This window comes from Parambassis ranga, chromosome 2 (genome assembly GCF_900634625.1).
Source record: "Parambassis ranga chromosome 2, fParRan2.1, whole genome shotgun sequence".
Classification (NCBI taxonomy): Eukaryota; Metazoa; Chordata; class Actinopteri; family Ambassidae; genus Parambassis; species Parambassis ranga.
In genome coordinates, this window is record NC_041023.1 from 46,426,662 (window position 1) to 46,448,706 (window position 22,045).

Here is a 22,045-nt window from a genome sequence, read left to right on the forward strand (position 1 = left end):
TCCTTCACCTCCTGATCGTCTTTATAAAGGAACGTTCACTTCAGGACGTGAAGGTAAACTGATGTGCAAACATTCAGACCTTTACATGAGTAATGAATCCAGGTCTGTGTCTCACTCACAGACACAAAGAAAGCCGTTTTCATTTCCTCCGTTCATGTTTCAGACACAAAGCAGCGCTGTGTGAAGTCAGTGCAGCAGAACGCAGACAAAACGCAGACAAACAGCAGCATGAGGTGAGGCGTGAGCGTCTGATGCAGGCGCTGCAGCTGCTCTGATGTTCCGCCGCTCAGCGCTGTGAGGGAGGGTTTGTGGTTTAAAGGTTATAAAATCACTGCATTAGAAAAAGCTTTTGTTTTTTTCTCTACAGGAGAACAGAACAACAACAACGTGTGTTTGCTCTGAGTCAACAGGCCGCGAGGACGGCGGGGACAGCGGGCCGCTGCTCTGTGATGAGGAGCTGGGCGTGGCCCTGGCTGCAGCACATGACCTCTTACTTACCTGTGTGTGCACGGCAGAGACACACCTGCTGGGTCGGGTTTCCAGGTGCTGTTTATCCTGTCAAGCTGCCAGAAAACAAACATGCTAAAATCAATAATCATTACAGGACGCTGGATAATTGAGGCCCTGGAAGCTGCACATAGTTTTTAGCAGTGTTCACAGGAGGCAGCAGGAAGTGTGAGCAACAGCCCGGAGATACGACGAGGACAGAAGATGAATAAAGTGTGACGTCCGACCGCCGGCGGGACGAGAGGAGTGCAGCCGAGCAGCAGTGGCTGGAACATTCTGACTGGGCCGTAACGAATCAAAGCTCAGATCTCAGCGTGAATCAATAAATGGGTGATTGACAGCTCATCATTAGATGGCTCCGGTTGCCTAGCAACAGCAACAACAGAGCTGCTCAGCTGTGACTGTGCAGGTGCGCCCTCAGTGAGTCACCTGAAGGGGTTTCTGCCTGCGACGCCACCAGGGCCCGGCGAGACACCTCTGACCCACACCCTGCTCCGACTGAAGGACCACACCTCGTATTTCACTGCTGAACATCATGGTTCACCAAACCGGACACACGTCACTGGCTCCCTGTTAAATCCTGGATTGATTTCTACATTTGAACCGTTCAGAGCCCCCAGTACGTCACAGACATGCTGCCGTGTTGCTCCTCTGGCCACACCCTGCACCCTGAAGGTTCCAGAAACCCGGCTTCAATCCTTTCAGGCAGTGGCTCCAGACTCTGGGACGCCCTGCTCCTCTGTATCCGTGTGGCCGACTTCATTCATCCAGCGTTCAGTTGTTTTACTGTGTTTCTGTGACGCCTGCTGTTTGCTCCTCTGCTCTTGTTGCACTCTGTGAATCACTTTGTGATGTTTCCTGTGATAGGTGCTTTATAAATAAAGTTTCAATTCAAAGCTACTTTGTGTCTTCTGCAGATGTCTCCCCTCCCCTCGCGTATTCAGGACAAACACTCGCCAGCACGCGTGGAAAGAACTCAGAACTCCTGCTGTTCTGTCAGACTGACTGATTCTGATTCTTCTTGTTCTCGGACCTTTCCAGAACTCGTCCTTCTGTCTCAGAGTTTTGTCCTTTTGTTTGGACATTTGCTTCAGACTTTATTTTAACTTTAATTTTGAAACCGACTTTTCTTAGAATTCCGGTGTTCCGTCCTCAGAGCTGCCTCCTTATGTTGGAATTCGGACTTTTAAAAAACGCCTCCACCCACTGAGCAGCACAAAGGACTGAAGGTCACAGCTTAAATGTTGTGTTGTGTTGCTGAGCTGGAAGTCTTACAACACACACACACACACACACACACACACGTTCTGTGATGAGGTGTGACGTGACACAAAGGAGACAAACAAACAACAACAGTGCAGTGTGTGTCAGCAGCTTCTTTCTGAATGTGTAACAGACGCCTGGACCTTCAGTCCATTCTCATCACACCCTGTGTGTGTGTGTGTGTGTGTGTGTGTGTCCTCTCTGACATCACGCAGCATTCTGATCATAACAGCGTGAAAAGAAGTGAATGGTTGTGTTTATGGTGTCATCATCGGGCCGCTGCAGCTCTCTGTCAGCTCATTTTTATCTGCCGAGAGTCGATCGGCTGCTCATCAACATCAACTCTCTGCTGTTCATCCATGAAAAACAAACACACACAGATTAAACTCTCTTCTTTGTGCTCTAACGTGGAAGCAGGAAATCAATAAATCAGTCTGAATAGATCACAAATCTCCTTCTTGAAGTTAACATGGAGGGATCCTGGCAGCCATGTTGTCAGGGGCAACAGCTGCCGGTCCATTGATAGATCATCTGCATCAATATGTTCAGCTCATCCTTTGTGTCTGAGTGACACACACTCACCTGATGGAAAGTACACAACAAAGAAAAATGTAAAGCCGCGTCGTCTCCTCAGAATAAGGAATGTAAAATAACATCACACCCCAAAACCCCACCCTCCTCCACCCTCCTCCACCCTCCAGCATCAAGTAAAGCTGCTGGACCAGTTTCACCCACATATATGCTTAATAACAGTTTTAACGTGTGGCCACACCTGAAATGTGCGTCTGAGGCGGCGGGCTGATGTCACCTCAGCTGCTCTGTGTGGGTATAAAAGCTGCTGCCTGCCACAGGTGGACATCAGCCGTCAGACAGAGCGCCGCCGCCTCAGCACCAGCATCCACCCGCAGACCCAAGCTGTGAGTTCACTTCATGTGTCACTGACACTGTGCTAAATATGACCTGTTTCATCCATGAAGTCTTTGAACTTTTAGTATATTTTAGGACTTTTATTTTGAAAAACAAGAACCGTTTTAACCCTTACAGCTGTGTTTAGGGTTAAATGTGCAGTCTGTATGTTTGTCTATGAAACAGTTTAGATTCTTAAACATATCGATGGATCAGTGGGACACAATAATGAACACAAATCAATATGTTTCAACAGAAAACAACGATGATGAAGATCTGCCTCCTCCTCCTCCTCTGTGTTGGTAAGTTTAATTCAAAACATTCCAAAAACATTTGGTCTTCACGAAGTTAAATACTAAAAGTTTTCTTTGGTAGTCAGACCAGTGCTGTGTGTGTACCTCGGCATGTTTGGACCACTGCCTGTAGTCTTGGTCAAAAGTCACATGATTCTGACTTCTGACCAAGACTTCTGAAAACTTTTATTTAAAATGATGTTAAATCATAAATAATAATAATGTTCATGATAAAAACATCAAACTGATCAATCAACAATTCACAACAGCCTCAGGCAACGCTCAGACCACCACCGCCGCACCTACCACCACCACCACCGCTGACCCTACGACCACCACCACCGCTGCACCTACAACCACCACCGCTGCCGGAGCAACAACCACCACTGCTGCACCTACAACAACCACCACCGCTGCCGGAGCAACCACCACCACAGCTGCACCTACAACCACCACCACCGCTGCACCTACAACCACCACCACAGCTGCACCTACAACCACCACCACAGCTGCACCTACAACCACCACCACCGCTGCACCTACAACAACCACCACCGCTGCACCTACAACCACCACTGCTGCCGGGGCAACAACCACCACTGCTGCAGGGGCAACAACCACCACTGCTGCAGGGGCAACCACCACCACAGCTGCACCTACAACCACCACCACCGCTGCACCTACAACCACCACCACAGCTGCACCTACAACAACCACCACTGCTGCCGGAGCAACAACCACCACTGCTGCCGGAGCAACAACCACCACTGCTGCCGGAGCAACAACCACCACTGCTGCCGGAGCAACAACCACCACTGCTGCAGGAGCAACAACCACCACAGTTGCCGGGGCAACAACCACCACTGCTGCCGGAGCAACAACCACCACTGCTGCCGGAGCAACAACCACCACAGTTGCCGGGGCAACAACCACCACAGTTGCCGGGGCAACAACCACCACAGCTGCAGGAGCAACAACCACCACTGCTGCCGGAGCAACAACCACCACAGTTGCCGGGGCAACAACCACCACAGTTGCCGGGGCAACAACTACAGCTGCCGGAGCAACAACTACAGCTGCCGGAGCAACATCCACCACAGTTGCCGGGGCAACAACTACAGCTGGCGGAGCAACAACCACCACAGCTGGCGGAGCAACATCCACCACAGTTGCCGGAGCAACATCCACCACAGTTGCCGGGGGAACAACCGCCGCTACTGCGAAGCCAACCACAGCTCCCTCCTCTGCAGGGTTCAATAAAAGCAGCTTCCTGTTGGTGGTTGCCGTGGTCGCAGCAGCTGTTCTGAATTAAGAAGCGACTGAAACATCAGAATAAATCGAATGTCTGCCTGTAATATGAATAATTTATGAAGGATTTGACCTAATTTATTGCTGTTGCCAGATGATCTTGTGTGTTTGTATCACAGTGTCTGCACAATCACTATGTCTGTAAATACTTCGACTGATGGTTTATGTGAATGTTTTATCTCCGTGCTGTCTGAATGTGCTTTGATAACAAGCTGTAGCAGTTTGAGCCACATGAACGCAGCACGCTGTTCCACTTCCTGTGCTGACTGTCCATGTTTCCTTTGAAGTGAAATACACAGTGAACACAAGCTGGTGTGACTGATTGTTGTTATTGATCTCATTCATACTAATTATTATAACACTACTTCATCAATGCAGCAGAAAATACACAAACACAGAGAGCCACACGCTGCACACAGCGACAATAACTCAGAACTCCCTCCAACCTGTCAGCCGCTCCTCAGAAACAGGCTGACTGAGACACTCCGCTGTTACAGCAGGTTAGTGCCAGCAGGGGGAGCCGCCTGCACAGCAGGTACAGCCAGTTCTTCAACAAATCAATAAACCCAAAGAATGCAAACACTCAGTGATGCAGAGCGCCAGACAGAGGAAGTGATTTTGACATGTGACCGCAACATAAACCGTATCGGCAGGGCCGCTCAGGTGTGACCTCACTGATTGATGTCACAGATATCAGGCCCACGAGGCACCTCTGACCTCTGACCTCCAGAAACAAGACTTTAAAGACTCAGATCTCCGGCCTTTTTGTTCATGTTCTGACTTCTTTCTTAGAATTCTGACTTTTTCAGACGTTTCTCCCAGAAGTTTGACATGTTTCTTTGGATTTTTTTAAATTTCTTGTAGAGTTCTTAGTGTTCTTGGAGTTTTAGAATTCCAACTCTGTCCTTGAACTGTGACTGTTCATGGACTTCTGTCTCTCTTTCGGAATTTTGACCTTTGTCCCAGAATTGTCGATGAAGGTTCTCAGTCATCCAGGTCCTCTTCATTCAGGAGGTTGGAGCATCTGGACTTGTAGAGTTTCTCTGCTCCTCCATCAGCTCCATCAGTTCTGTTTGGTGGGGTAACATGGTTTATATGTGGTGTTATGGACTCTTTCTCATGAAGTCTTTAATGTGTTGTGACAAAAGTGGACTGGAAGCTGCAGAGGGAGGAGGACTCTTAAAAAACGCCTCCACCCGCTGAGCAGCACAAAGGACTAAAGGTCACAGCTTAAATGTTGTGTTGTGTTGCTGAGCTGGAAGTCTCACTGTGTGGTTTGTGGCTGTGTGTTGTTATGTGTGGGATTAAGAACAGATACACAAACAACACACACACACACACACGTTCTGTGATGAGGTGTGACGTGACACAAAGGAGACAAACAAACAACAACAGTGCAGTGTGTGTCAGCAGCTTCTTTCTGAATGTGTAACAGACGCCTGGACCTTCAGTCCATTCTCATCACACCCTGTGTGTGTGTGTGTGTGTGTGTCCTCTCTGACATCACGCAGCATTCTGATCATAACAGCGTGAAAAGAAGTGAATGGTTGTGTTTATGGTGTCATCATCGGGCCGCTGCAGCTCTGTGTCAGCTCATTTTTATCTGCCGAGAGTCGATCGGCTGCTCATCAACATCAACTCTCTGCTGTTCATCCATGAAAAACAAACACACACAGATTAAACTCTCTTCTTTGTGCTCAGTCTGAATAGATCACAAATCTCCTTCTTGAAGTTAACATGGAGGGATCCTGGCAGCCATGTTGTCAGGGGCTTCTTCAGGTGCAGAACACACAGACAGAAGGAGGAAGCACAGCGACGATGGACAGTTTAGATGAGCAGCTGCAAACAGCTCCTGGAAGGAGAAACACGGCCACAGAGGAGAGAGCCTGTCCACAAGGTGGCGCTAAAAACTAATCCCAGTATTGATCATGGTGTTACAGCGGCTGGACGCACATTAAACCCCGGGAGACGGGATGTGTTATTGCAGACAGTCATCCACACGTTCACAGAGTTTAACTCACACAGACCAGAGGTCTGCTGCAGTCAGCTGCTCTGATCTTCTATCTGTTGTCAGCTGTGCGCCCTCTGCCCTGAACATGATCAGCTCGTTAGGCCAGGTAACCACGACTGTGCTCACAATTTACAACACAACTGCATTGTCGACCTTTTGTGTGTGACGTGTGCTGCGTAGGAGCTGTATGAGGAGTTCTGCACACACACGTCTCGCGGAGTATGGTACCTCTGTGCCGAAAAGAACTTTTTTTTTCTCTGTTCTCGTGGAGCATGGAACAGCCTTAAGAGTGACTCAAGAAGTCTCTTATGGACACAATAAACCAAAGAACCTGGTTGTCCTCACCTAGGAATGGATACCTGGGCACCCCCATCCTGGAGCCAGACAGCATAGTGTCGGGCTCACCTTGCAGTCCAAGCCTCCGTCATTACACCTCAGTGGTTCAAGCTGAGAGGCAGAGGGTGGAGCAAACTGAAAGACATGTTGGGAAGCAGCTTGATCGTCCAATGATAAAGCAGCTCCACCCAACCTGCTGGTGCTCAGCTGCAGAGCCACACTGCTCTGGATTTATAAAGGAGCTCCTGCTCCGGTGTGTCACATGGTTCATGACGGTGTGTCGGCCAGAACACGACTGAAGGCCCGAGATGAAGCGGAGGACACGGGGAGGGCTCCTCAGGCTCTTTACTTATGTAGATGGAGGGAGGGGACCAACAGAACCAACATTAGCTTAACCTGGTTCCTTCAGGTCATCATAATAAGAGTCATGACAGTCAAACAGCCAGCAGGCTCCGTGGGTTCTAAAGAAGTGTTTGTCTCTTTAACACAGAGCTCTAATATTTATAAAAGAACAACAAACACATCAGTAACAAACTGTCCCCGAGCCTCACAGCCTCACAGCCTCCATGACACGCAGCACACGGAGCCCAGGGCCCTCAGTGCTGGACCCGTCTGTCCCTGCAGAACCAGCAGGAGGCAACTACACAGCATCTAAAGAGCTCTGCTAGCTGCTAGGTGATGAAGAGGAGCACACAGGAGGAAGAAGAGGAGCACACAGGAGGAAGAAGAGGAGCACACAGGAAGAAGAAGAGGAGGAGCACACAGGAGGAAGAAGAGGAGCACACAGGAAGAAGAGGAGCACACAGGATGAAGAAGAGGAGCACACAGGACGAAGAGGAGCACACAGGAGGAAGAAGAGGAGCACACAGGAGGAAGAAGAGGAGGAGCACACAGGATGATGAAGAGGAGCACACAGGAGGAAGAAGAGGAGCACACAGGATGATGAAGAGGAGCACACAGGATGAAGAAGAGGAGCACACAGGATGAAGAAGAGGAGCACACAGGAAGAAGAAGAGGAGGAGCACACAGGAGGAAGAAGAGGAGCACACAGGAAGAAGAAGAGGAGCACACAGGAAGAAGAGGAGCACACAGGATGAAGAAGAGGAGCACACAGGAGGAAGAAGAGCACGCGGGATGATGAAGAGGAGCACACAGGAGGAAGAAGAGGAGCACACAGGAAGAAGAGGAGCACACAGGAGGAAGAAGAGGAGCACACAGGAGGAAGAGGAGCACACAGGACGATGAAGAGGAGCACACAGGAGGAAGAAGAGGAGCACACAGGAGGAAGAAGAGGAGCACACAGGAGGAAGAGGAGCACACAGGATGAAGAAGAGGAGCACACAGGAGGAAGAGGAGGAGCACACAGGATGAAGAGGAGCACACAGGATGAAGAAGAGGAGCACACAGGATGAAGAGGAGCAAGCAGGATGATGAAGAGGAGCACACAGGAGGAAGAGGAGCACACAGGAGGAAGAAGAGGAGCACACAGGAGGAAGAGGAGCACACAGGATGAAGAGGAGCACACAGGAGGAAGAGAAGGAGCACACAGGAGGAAGAAGAGCACACAGGATGAAGAAGAGGAGCACACAGGAGGAAGAGGAGCACACAGGATGATGAAGAGGAGCACACAGGATGATGAAGAAGAGGAGCACACAGGATGATGAAGAGGAGCACACAGGATGATGAAGAGGAGCACACAGGAGGAAGAGGAGCACATAGGATGATGAAGAGGAGCACACAGGATGATGAAGAGGAGCACACAGGAGGAAGAGGAGGAGCACACAGGAGGAAGAAGAGCACACAGGATGAAGAAGAGGAGCACACAGGAGGAAGAGGAGCACACAGGAGGAAGAGGAGCACACAGGATGATGAAGAGGAGCACACAGGATGATGAAGAGGAGCACACAGGATGATGAAGAGGAGCACACAGGATGATGAAGAGGAGCAGTGTCACTGAGCTCTCTGCACAACAACACAAACTGCTGCTCCCTCCTGGGTCAGCCTCCGCCTCCTCTCGGGCAGGTGTGTGTTCATTAACCCTTTGTGCTGCACACTCTGTTGGGTGTGTCTGTGTGCCGAGAACCATGCTGCTCATAGAGAATGTATCCGAGTAAAAGTATTGACCTCATGGAGGAGAAGTAGTGAAGTAAAATCCTTTTAACCCTTGAGTGCAGCAGTGAAGTGTCCCACTGTCTCAGGCCACATGTTGAAGTGTGTCTGATCTGAGATCCTGTTGGTGACTCTCGCTCTGGGTTCCTGGGCTTGTCCTCAGCTGAGCTGGTTCCTTCAGAACATTTTAAGGTTTCTGTGACTGCAGGTAGATTAGAGTCAAGACCCTGAAGTGTTAATAATGATGGAAGGACGTGGTCTTTAACGTCTTTAGTGTTGATGATGAGACTGTTATGAGACGCTGCGACCTCATCTGACATGAGCACACAGTGTTCGTCAGTACATCCTTTGTGTGTCTGACAGTGACACAAACACACCTGATGGAAAGTGTCGCCTCAGAATAATGAATAAAATAATATCCACCCTCCTCCACCCTCCTCCACCCTCCAGCATCAAGTAAAGCTGCTGGACCAGTTTCACCCACATATATGCTTAATAACAGTTTTAACGTGTGGCCACACCTGAAATGTGCGTCTGAGGCGGCGGGCTGATGTCACCTCAGCTGCTCTGTGTGGGTATAAAAGCTGCTGCCTGCCACAGGTGGACATCAGCCGTCAGACAGAGCGCCGCCGCCTCAGCACCAGCATCCACCCGCAGACCCAAGCTGTGAGTTCACTTCATGTGTCGCTGACACTGTGCTAAATATGACCTGTTTCATCCATGAAGTCTTTGAACTTTTAGTATATTTTAGGACTTTTATTTTGAAAAACAAGAACCGTTTTAACCCTTACAGCTGTGTTTAGGGTTAAATGTGCAGTCTGTATGTTTGTCTATGAAACAGTTTAGATTCTTAAACATATCGATGGATCAGTGGGACACAATAATGAACACTGTAGCTACTACGTCCAATACATGCAGCTACCGGCTGATGCCCAATGTTTGTTTTACGTGTATTTGAATGAATGAAACAGGATTCTATCTTGCCGTAAAATAATATCGGTTTATTAACTCTTGACTCAGATTAAATAAATTAAAGTTTCAACTTCACAACAAAATAACACCGTTCACAAAGCAATCTTCATACAGTCAAAAAACTGTTTGCTTCCCCATTCATCAGCACCGGATGCTTTAATTTTCCCCACTTAAATCACCTGTGGCAGCCTGTGGCACTGCCACGGGCGCCACCCCTTTAGCGCCCCCTAATGCCTCTGATGCCTATTTACAATTACTCAAACATGGCTCTTACAAACACAAATCAATATGTTTCAACAGAAAACAGTGATGATGAAGATCTGCCTCCTCCTCCTCCTCCTCTGTGTTGGTAAGTTTAATTCAAAACAATGTTTAATAATGTTCATGATAAAAACATCAAACTGATCATCAACAATCGACAACAGCCCCAGGCAACGCACAGACAACCACCACCGCTGCATCAACCACCACCGCTGCACCTACAACAACCACCACAGCTGCTGGAGCAACAACTACAGCTGCCGGAGCAACAACCACCACAGCTGCCGGAGCAACAACTACAGCTGCCGGAGCAACAACCACCACAGCTGCCGGAGCAACAACTACAGCTGCCGGAGCAACAACCACCACAGCTGCCGGAGCAACAACTACAGCTGCCGGAGCAACAACCACCACAGCTGCCGGAGCAACAACTACAGCTGCCGGAGCAACATCCACCACAGCTGCCGGAGCAACAACCACCACAGCTGCCGGAGCAACAACTACAGCTGCCGGAGCAACAACTACAGCTGCCGGAGCAACAACCACCACAGCTGCCGGAGCAACATCCACCACAGCTGCCGGAGCAACAACCACCACAGCTGCCGGAGCAACAACTACAGCTGCCGGAGCAACAACCACCACAGCTGCCGGAGCAACAACTACAGCTGCCGGAGCAACAACCACCACAGCTGCCGGAGCAACATCCACCACAGTTGCCGGAGCAACATCCACCACAGTTGCCGGGGGAACAACCGCCGCTACTGCGAAGCCAACCACAGCTCCCTCCTCTGCAGGGTTCAATAAAAGCAGCTTCCTGTTGGTGGTTGCCGTGGTCGCAGCAGCTGTTCTGAATTAAGAAGCGACTGAAACATCAGAATAAATCGAATGTCTGCCTGTAATATGAATAATTTATGAAGGATTTGACCTAATTTATTGCTGTTGCCAGATGATCTCGTGTGTTTGTATCACAGTGTCTGCACAATCACTATGTCTGTAAATACTTCGACTGATGGTTTATGTGAATGTTTTATCTCCGTGCTGTCTGAATGTGCTTTGATAACAAGCTGTAGCAGTTTGAGCCACATGAACGCAGCACGCTGTTCCACTTCCTGTGCTGACTGTCCATGTTTCCTTTGAAGTGAAATACACAGTGAACACAAGCTGGTGTGACTGATTGTTGTTATTGATCTCATTCATACTAATTATTATAACACTACTTCATCAATGCAGCAGAAAATACACAAACACAAAGAGCCACAAGCTGCACACAGCGACAATAACTCAGAACTCCCTCCAACCTGTCAGCCGCTCCTCAGAAACAGGCTGACTGAGACACTCCGCTGTTACAGCAGGTTAGTGCCAGCAGGGGGAGCCGCCTGCACAGCAGGTACAGCCAGTTCTTCAACAAATCAATAAACCCAAAGAATGCAAACACTCAGTGATGCAGAGCGCCAGACAGAGGAAGTGATTTTGACATGTGACCGCAACATAAAGCAGCATCTGCAGGGCCGCTCAGGTGTGACCTCACTGATTGATGTCACAGATATCAGGCCCACGAGGCACCTCTGACCTCTGACCTCCAGAATGTACACACAGCTCTCCAAGAAGCAAATAAAGCTGCAGGCAGCGACGAGCGGGCCCTCACAGTCTGTCCCCTCCCTTATCCTCGGCTCTTCTTTCCCTTGTTCCTGTCATCTGCACACAAAACACAAAAACACACACACAAAAGACAGGTCCTCCATCCAGCAGGCGGCGCTATGTGTGCATCTCTTCTTCTCTGCTCTCCTCCCCAGGGAAGTACAGCAATATGCACAGAAGACGTCCTCCTGTCAGTAGGTGGCGCTGTGACTCTATCAAATCAATCTGTTCAGACCATTGACAGTAAAAACTATGGACAGAGCCTCCGTGACGTCACCCGTTTGTTTCTGAAGAGCCGTTTTGAGTCTCAGTGGGAGGTTCCGGGATGTTGATGACCGCCGCCATGTTGGCAGCGTCACGTCAACTAAAACTCCGAATATGGACAAAGAGGGGGAGCACGAGCGGGGTTTAGGGGGGCAGGAAACTCACACTGTGACGTCAACTGTCTGTCACTCAAGCGGCAACGCCCATAATTATGCGTAATTTTAAGTCCGAATACAATTGAAACGAGTGAGTTGTAAAAAAATTCACCCCCCCTACAATTGACACTAGAAGAGAACCTGTCATCTGAGACCACAGCGATTTTTTGTACCAGGCTGTAAACATGTTCTTTTCTGCTGTGAAGTCGGCCATTTTAACATGGGAGTCTATGGGAAATTACTCACTTTTGGAGCCAGCCCCCAGCTGTTGCAGCGTGAATTACAAGTTTTGACACTTCCGCATGGGCTTCCACTTTGAGCCCCGAAGGCTGCCGCTTGGTTCAGACTCACATGCTCATCATGACCATTGATGAAGTCCGTGGGAGAAACACGTCCATGCAGGACACATTCAGCCACTCAAATGAACAATGACTGTGAACAATAACCGCACAAATAATAATGAACTTTCAACTGGTTGTTGTGTTCCTCAAATCCTTCCTGAACCACTGTGGCTTCGTGTCAGGGAGCCTCACCCTGCTGAGAGGCCGGGGAAGGACTGGGTCCATCAGTCCGTGCTCCAGGTCTGACGTGTCCTGAAAATGTTCCTGTGTTCAGACAGACAGTTCAAACTTCAGATGATGAGGATGTAGATGATAAATGTGTGTTTGTCTGCACGTCCACATACTTCTGGTCTGATAGGGTACAGGGCAGTCAGGTGAATCACATGATTGAGCAGGTGCAGAGCGGACGTCAGAGACGCTCAGGCGGGGCAGCCTGTGACTGCAGGGAGGGACGGCATGAACAAAAGCAGGAAGAGGTGTTTGAGCACAGGTCAGAGGTCAACCTGAAGACACAAACACAGCAGTGATCACTGCCCTTTAAAGTCTCAGACCAGATTAAAGCCAGGACACCTACAGCTGAACATCTTTGGTGGGGAGCGCAGCTTTAGCATAACAAATATCATTCAGAAAAATATTCAATGTCATGTCACATCCAACAAAAAAACCCACTGGAGGAGTCCCTCTGTCGAGTGGAAGTCCCACAAACATCCTGCCCCACCTCCGATTATACAGAAACTGTCAGGGCCGATACAAAATGGAGGACACAGATGCAGCAGAGCCGGAAGTATAAGGCAAATCACAGTTTTAATGCAGGCAATGGTCGGTACACAGGAGTTCAGTCCACGGGGCAAAGATATCAAAAGGGCAAAGGCAAAAACAGTAGTCAGATCCAGAAACAGGTCACTCACAGGGAAATACAAAACTCACTGAAAAACTCGAAGGGAAAATCACAAGCGCGGAAAGGCAACTTGGACGGCTGTGTCGCTAGAAATACTCACAAAACGAACTGGCAACAAGAGGGAGGAAACACACAGACTTTATACACAGGAGGGCAGGAAGACAATAGGACACAGGTGAAGCACATTAGGGCGGAGCAGGTAATCACAGGAGGGGGAAGGGAGCACACATGAGGAAGGGGAAGTCAACAGACCTGAAACACAAGCGAAAAGACAAGTACCAAAATAAAACAGCAAGTAACTAGTAACTAGTAACTAGTAAAACTCAAATTAATGCAAACAGAAAATAAACTACCAAAATAAAAGCCCAGACTCGAAACCCTGACAGAAACATATTCATACGTTTCAATGTGTCTTTGTGAGGACTGATGTCACTGATGCACTTTGATGAAAGCACCCCAGAGGATGGCAAACATTACAGGACACACAGCAGGTGGACCCATCAGAGAGCAGCCGGCCTGTAAGTGTTCCTATGATCTGTGTGTCGGTTACATTTTTACATGTATTTGTATTTCAGGTTCTGCTCTTTAAACTGGACTGAAATGAAATATAAGGTGAACACATTCTCGGTGGAATAGAGATAGAAAGGTCAGATTCATGTCTGATGTTTGGTGTAGTGAGTGTTTTAAACTGAAAAACATACAAATGGTAACTCAACAGCTGTGACATCACATTATAATAATCAATGTTGAAGTCTGATTAAATACCATCATAGCTATCAACTGTATAATCAATAAATGTGAGATATACATTCATTTAAAAGAGTGTTCTGAACAACAGGACGGATCAGCTGAGGATGGAGGCTGCAGTGACGCTGCTTCTGTTTGTTGGTGAGTTCAAATATTTATTGACCCGTTAATGTGAAAAATATAAATTCTTTAATTCTTTAATTTTTGCTTGATGAGTCTATGGATACTATTTTGCAAGGCACTGCCAGAAAAAACAACAGGAGAGGACAAAGTCACATTGGAATATCTTGACCAAGGAGGACCTGAATGGAGAAACTGCTTAAGTGTTTGCTCTGATAGAGCAGCAGCCATGGCCAAAGGCTTCGTTAGCAGAGTGAAGGAAAGAAACCCAGACGTAACGGTCACACGCTGTCGTTTGCACCGTGAGGCCCTTGTTGCCAAGACTTTACCAGCGGACCTAGTTCCCGTGTTGGATGTTGTTGATGTTGCTTAGTGTCTCCACAGTCACACCCTTGATCCAAGCATCCGATCAGATTCAGCAAACAGCTGTTTTAGTATTTAGTAAGTATGGAAACATTTAGTGCTATTGTTTTTTAGGTTTTACCCAGACCCACCCACTGAGGTCTGTAACCACATATAAACCATGTTTCCCCACCAAACAGTTAGAACTGATGAAGCTGCTTGGATGAGCAGAGAAACGTCTTCAAGAAAACTCTACAGTCCAGACGCCTCGCTTCAACCTGCTCTACGTATGATGACCTGGATGACTGAGAATCTTCATCAACATTTTACACCATGAAAAGACCAAATAAAATCTGATTTACAAATATGTGGGGCGACCAGGTCAGGAATTTAAATTGCTTGCAGCTTATAGCTGTGCAAGTGAACTTTGTGAAGTCACAGTTTTGCATCTTTGTGTGAAGAAATGGGAGCGGAGCACAAAGTCTCATTGCTCCATACAGAGGCCCGATGGACCGACAAGACCAGAAAGCCTAGTCACCCCCCACCTGTGACTCAAAGTGAGACCCAAGATGGACATTTTAATATGGAGGTCTATGTGGAGTGACTCACTTTTGAAGCCAGCCCTCGTGTGGACACTGGAGGAACTGCAGGTTTCCTAATGAATGTCCAAGGGGTGATTAATAGTCCTTGTAGAGAGGCAGGTGGAGAGACCGAGAGGCCGGACTGGCTGCTGGGAGGGTGACCTGCATGAAGAAGTGGGAGAAGATAAATCAGTGAGAAGCACAACAGGAAACACTGGAAGACTCAGTAGAAGCTTCTAGAGTCATAACGCAGCTGTTGGAACTGTTAGGCAGAGCAGCACAGGGACACAAACAGGAAACTCCAGAGCCCGGAAACATGAGGAAACACCCACAGCACAGCAACCAGAGTCCACAGGGTTAAAATGTGTTGTTGTTGTTGTTCCAAAGGAAACCCTGATTTCTGTTGCTGCAGACGTTCTGCCACTTCTGACAGCTTTTTAAAAATCCTCCACCTGTCAGAGGGTGGCGCCAATAGTTACCAAAATACTGATGCTGTGTAGCTAGGACGATAAGTAATCAATAGTATGTATTGTTGACCCCACCTGTGTAATGGAGCTCCTCCGCCCAGAGGTATTTCTGCTGCTTATTGTCTCCACAGTCACACCCATGTTCCAAGCATCTGATCAGCTTCAGCAAACAGGAGGCAGAGCGGGCGCAGCTGTTTCCTCTCCAGAACTTTGACACTATGAAAAGACCAAATAAAATCTGATTTACAAATATGTGGGGCGACCGGGTAGAAAATTTAAATTGCTTGCAGCTTATGAGGCTTTGTGGTTTGAAATAATATCAGTGAGCTGGCACGCCCTGTGGAACTGGTTTGATATTGATAATTCAGGTTCAGTGTGTGTGTGTGTGTGTGTGTGAAGGTGTGAACTCTCTATTCTCTGCACAAGATCTGGTTATTGCCCACCCCCTCCATGCTGAGGTCAGGGGTCAGAACAGAGGATTTTTTCCACATCAACCTGTGAAGATCATTTCTTTGAGCTTTTTATGTGCCAACAGACACAAAGTGATCATCTAAATCCTCATCATCTGCTCTAAAGCTGCAGCAAGGATCAATGAATGGAAGATTTTCACCATCAAATGTCAGAATAAGTGAAGTGCTGATATTCAGATATTCTGTAATGTTTCATTTTATGCAGACAATATTCTTTAAATGTTTTGTTTTGATCGTACTTTCATGCAATCTATAGCCTTTAAGAATTAGGCTCTAAGGGTTTATTTTAGACAGAAGGCCTCAATTTTTTTCAGTAAAAATAAAGTGATTCAGGGATGTAAATCTCTCTGATCTGGTATGAGTGGACTAAAGAAAGCAGCGTTTACACCCTGAAATGTCCTTTTCTATTGTCACTGTTATGTCACCTTGTACAGAAACACTTTGGGAGGTTCTGCAATAACAAATCAGTAGAAAGCTTCCATCCAGCGGCGTCTCAGGAGCTATGTGACGGGACCAGTTTCTGTATTAAGTGAATAAACCACACCTGCAGATGAAATTAGAAGACACGTTAATAAGTGTCAAGATGTCTTAGTGAGGACGTCATGGAGCGTTTTTTATAAAAGCTCCTGGAGGAGTCCACAGAGGACACAGAGAGCAGGAGGAGACAGGACAGAGAGACGTCCACGTCCAACACCGCTGCACTTAATTCATGAGGACGAATCTGTAAGTAGTTTTAGATCTTTCCTCATGTTTTTAATATCATTTTGTTTTCATATTTTTAATTATATTGGTATTGATTTTTTAAAATGTCTTTAGTTTAATTCCGTTCAGGTTCAAGTCTTTTGACCTCACTAGATGTGTGTTATTTTTTGTGACCAGTAGAAGCACAAAGCTGCAGGAAATCAAAGTATCGTATCACAGTGTGATGATTAATTGATGCAGTGATTATTGATCAGATAGTACTGCTGCTGTGTGGAGCTTTGGGAAAGTAAAGTCTTCATTGTGAATTTTTGTCAGAATAATGAAATCTCATCAGACGTCTGTGCTGCTTCTGGTTTCCTAAAGAAAGAGGTTAAAACATGATCCGGATCGTCTCATCCTGCAGAGACTCACAGTGAGTTTCAGCTGGATGATCGATGTCCGGCACAGCTGATGTGTAGTTTTTGTCATCAGGCATCTAGAACTGACTCCTTCATCCCAGAACTTATCCTGAGACAGGGTCCATGTGCCACTTGTTGTTGTGTAAAAACTTCTAAAAGTGAATGTTTATGTTGTTATTAAAGTAAACAGCAGCTTGATCCTGCTGTTCTCCCAGCATCCCCAGCTCACTGAAACGAAGCAGCACAGAGTCAGGCGGCAGGAAAGGTGGGGTCACGGAGGTTTTACTGTAAGTCCTGAGGACAGACGTTCATGTCTTCTGGGTTATTAGAACTCCCGTTCATCCGTCAGTGTGTTGGGACCCTCTGACTGATGGAGTAAGGGTCCTTCTTTTCCTCCCGGGCTTGTTCACATATGTTTGCTGCAGAGTTTGTTTATTTTTTGCTGCTGGGATTTTCTATCTGACGTCTAGGTCCATGTTCCCCCAGAGCTTCACTTCAGGAATTGTGAGCTAATGTTTTGAAGATGTATCTCGTGGCTCTGTCTTCGTGAGCATCAAAGCAATCTGTGCAGCTACTGTATATGTTGCCTTATGTTGACCTGTGACGGTGTGGGGAGGTTGTGGGGCCCAGCAATCCGACATCTCCCAGACACAGAGGTCCAGCTGAGCTGCCAGCTGCTGGTGTGAACGGGGTTGTCCTGGATCAGCTCAGTCTGAACCTGCACATTATTTATTAACTGTTGCAGCCTCGCCTCTGCATGTGATCCGCCTGTGAACCCGCATTCTTCCTCAGTCGTGGGATTGTCAGGGCTGATATATTGATAAATATGCGCTTCCATTGTTGTGATTAATTATACCGTCAGAGCCAGCAGCAGGATTAACGTCTCACAATGGCACTAATTACATCACAGTAATATGAGTAACACTGTGGCAACAAAAACACGACTATTACAAAGGTGGTTACTTCGCCCCAGTGCATTCTGGGCCACACCCACTCCCACTGTGCCATGAGCCGCAGCGTGACACGCCCGTGCTCGGCGGCTCAGAAAACCGGTTCAGCTGTGATTCAGCAGGATTTAAAATCAGCTGTGACTCATCAAACAGGGCGACACAACTTCTGCAACCACTGGACCAACAACCAACACAGCAACCAAGTGCCATGCAAGAAATGTCAACAGCTTAACGTTTACACAAAAGAATCGCTTATATGAAATATAGTTTCTTTTTTATAGATTTAGGCGTTGAACAAAAGTTCAATAATTCAACATGAGTAGAACTGCTCTACTACATTCCACAGGTCTGTGTGTGATGAATACTTTTAGGATAAAAACTAATTAATTAACTAATTAAAAGGAAACATAAAAATACAATTTAATATAAAATGTGTAAATAAAAGGTGTCTTTGTGCAATTTGTAGAAATAGTGCAGATAGATTGACGCAGGCTTTTGTTCCCAAACAGAGCGGTTTCTACCATGACCATGGGGATCTGGGTCCTCGTTCTCTTTCTTGTTGGTAAGTAATTCAAACTAAAATGAAAATAAATCAAGCTTCATGAACACAGAATGTTCCACTGACACAAACTGTATATTGTTAAAAAAAATAGTATCCTGGAAAGGAACGACAACAACTGCTTTACCAGCTGACACCACAACTACACCAACTGGAACAACCACAACTGTTCCAACTTACTATGGTACTACAACCATTCCAATGACTACCACAGATGCCACAACAACAGCCACGTCATCCACAACAACTACCTCAACAGTTTCACCACCAACAACACCAACAACCACAACCACAAATGCAGCAACTACAACAACTACACCTACTGTAGCTGCTTCATCAACTACAACCACAGCAGCTACAACAACTAATCCAACAACTACCAGTGATGCCACAACAACTACGTCTACAGCAACACTTCCAACAACGACTGGTGCTCCAACAACCACAGCCTCATCTACAACCACAGCCGTCCCAACATCAACCACAAATCCAGCAACTACACCTACAACTGCTTCATCAACTACAACCACAGCAGCTACAACATCTAATCCAACAACTACCACAGACACCTCAACAGCCACATCCACCACAACAACCACAAGTGCCCACACAACAGCTGCTCCAACAACTACCACTGACACCACAACAACTACGTCCTCAGCAGCACCACCAACAATCACAATTGTTCCAACGACTAGTGCTCCAACAACCACAGCCTCATCTACAACCACAGCTGTCCCAACATCAACCACAGCAGCTACAACTGTTCAGACAACAACCACAGCAGCAACAACGGCCGATCCATCTACACCCACAACTGCAGCAACAACAACGGTCACACCAGCTACGACAACAACTGCAGCAGCAACAACAACGGACGCACCAGCTATGACCACAACTGCAGCAGCAACAACAATGGACGCACCAGCTATAACCTCAACTGCAGCAACAACAACAGTCGCACCAGCTATGACCACAACTGCAGCAGCAACAACAATGGTCGCACCAGCTACAACTTCAACTGCAGCAGCAACAACAACGGCCGCTCCAGCTACAACCTCATCTGCAGCAGCAACAACGGCCGCACCAGCTATGACCACAACTGCAGCAGCAACAACAACGGACGCACCAGCTATAACCTCAACTGCAGCAACAACAACAGTCGCACCAGCTATGACCACAACTGCAGCAGCAACAACAATGGTCGCACCAGCTACAACTTCAACTGCAGCAGCAACAACAACGGCCGCTCCAGCTACAACCTCATCTGCAGCAGCAACAACGGCCGCTCCAGTTACAACTTCAACTGCAGCAACAACAACGGTCGCACCAGCTACAACCACAACTGCAGCAGCAACAACAACAGCCGCTCCGGTCACAACTACAACTGCAGCAACAACAACGGCCACTCCAGTTACAACCTCAACTGCAGCAACAACAACGGACGCACCAGCTACAACCTCATCTGCAGCAGCAACAACGGCCGATCCATCTACACCCACAACTGCAGCAACAACAACGGTCGCACCAGCTACAACCACAACTGCAGCAGCAACAACAACGGCCGCTCCAGTTACAACTTCAACTGCAGCAACAACAACGGTCGCACCAGCTACAACTTCAAGTGCAGCAGCAACAACAACGGCCATTTCAGCTACAACCTCATCTGCAGCAGCAACAACGGCCAATCCATCTACACCCACAACTGCAGCAACAACAACGGTCACAACAGCTACAACTTCAACCGCAGCAGCAACAACAACGGCCGCTCCAGCCATGACCACAAACGCAGCAGCAACAACAACGGCCGCTCCAGTTACAACTTCATCTGCAGCAGCAACAACAACGGCCGCTCCAGTTACAACTTCATCTGCAGCAGCAACAACAACGGCCGCTCCAGTTGCAACTTCAACTGCAGCAACAACAACGGTCGCACCAGCTACAACTTCAAGTGCAGCAGCAACAACAACGGCCATTTCAGCTACAACCTCATCTGCAGCAGCAACAACGGCCGATCCATCTACACCCACAACTGCAGCAACAACAACGGTCACAACAGCTACAACTTCAACCGCAGTAGCAACAACAACGGCCGCTCCAGCTATGACCACAAACGCAGCAGCAACAACCACGGTCGCACCAGCTACACCCACAACTGCAGCAACAACAACGGTCGCACCAGCTACAACTTCAACTGCTGCAGCAACAACAACGGCCGCTCCAGTTACAACTTCATCTGCAGCAGCAACAACAACGGCCGCTCCAGTTGCAACTTCAACTGCAGCAACAACAACGGTCGCACCAGCTACAACTTCAAGTGCAGCAGCAACAACAACGGTCGCATCAGCTACGACCACAACTGCAGCAGCAACAACGGCCGATCCATCTACACCCACAACTCTAGCAACAACGGCCGCTCCAGTTACAACTTCAACTGCAGCAACAACAACGGTCGCACCAGCTACAACCACAACTGCAGCAGCAACAACAACAGCCGCTCCAGTCACAACTACAACTGCAGCAACAACAACGGTCGCACCAGCTACAACTTCAACTGCAGCAGCAACAACAACGGCCGCTCCAGTTACAACTTCATCTGCAGCAGCAATAACAACGGCCGCTCCAGTTGCAACTTCAACTGCAGCAACAACAACGGTCGCACCAGCTACAACTTCAAGTGCAGCAGCAACAACAACGACCATTTCAGCTACAACCTCATCTGCAGCAGCAACAACGGCCGATCCATCTACACCCACAACTGCAGCAACAACAACGGTCACAACAGCTACAACTTCAACCACAGCAGCAACAACAACGGCCGCTCCAGCGATGACCACAAACGCAGCAGCAACAACAACGGTCGCACTAGCTACACCCACAACTGCAGCAACAACAACGGTCGCACCAGCTACAACTTCAACTGCAGCAGCAACAACAACGGCCGCTCCAGTTGCAACTTCAACTGCAGCAACAACAACGGTCGCATCAGCTACGACCACAACTGCAGCAGCAACAACGGCCGATCCATCTACACCCACAACTCTAGCAACAACAACGGCCGCTCCAGTTACAACTTCAACTGCAGCAACAACAACGGTCGCACCAGCTACAACCACAACTGCAGCAGCAACAACAACAGTCGCTCCAGTCACAACTACAACTGCAGCAACAACAACGGTCGCACCAGCTACAACTTCAACTGCAGCAGCAACAACAACGGCCGCTCCAGTTACAACTTCATCTGCAGCAGCAACAACAACGGCCGCTCCAGTTGCAACTTTAACTGCAGCAACAACAATGTTCGCACCAGCTACAACTTCAAGTGCAGCAGCAACAACAACGGCCATTTCAGCTACAACCTCATCTGCAGCAGCAACAACGGCCGATCCATCTACACCCACAACTGCAGCAACAACAACGGTCACAACAGCTGCAACTTCAACCACA

General features: G+C 48.0%; 1 protein-coding gene across 1 annotated transcript; it reads left to right on the forward strand.

The window, feature by feature from the left end:
* The first annotated feature begins 9,935 nt into the window (after positions 1–9,935).
* On the forward strand, positions 9,936–10,770 carry LOC114445261 (GATA zinc finger domain-containing protein 14-like). Its single transcript, XM_028420219.1, has 2 exons — positions 9,936–10,054; positions 10,131–10,770. Exons 1-2 carry the CDS (start codon positions 9,936–9,938, stop codon positions 10,768–10,770), a joined length of 759 nt encoding a protein of 252 aa, XP_028276020.1.
* Positions 10,771–22,045: the final 11,275 nt, after the last annotated feature.

Coding starts and splice junctions, on each gene's coding strand:
- LOC114445261 (XM_028420219.1), top strand. CDS start 9,936: ATGCCTCTGATGCCTATTTACAATTACTCAAACATGGCTCTTACAAAC. Junction 10,055..10,130: donor CCTCCTCCTCCTCTGTGTTG/GTAAGTTTAATT, acceptor AATCGACAACAG/CCCCAGGCAACGCACAGACA.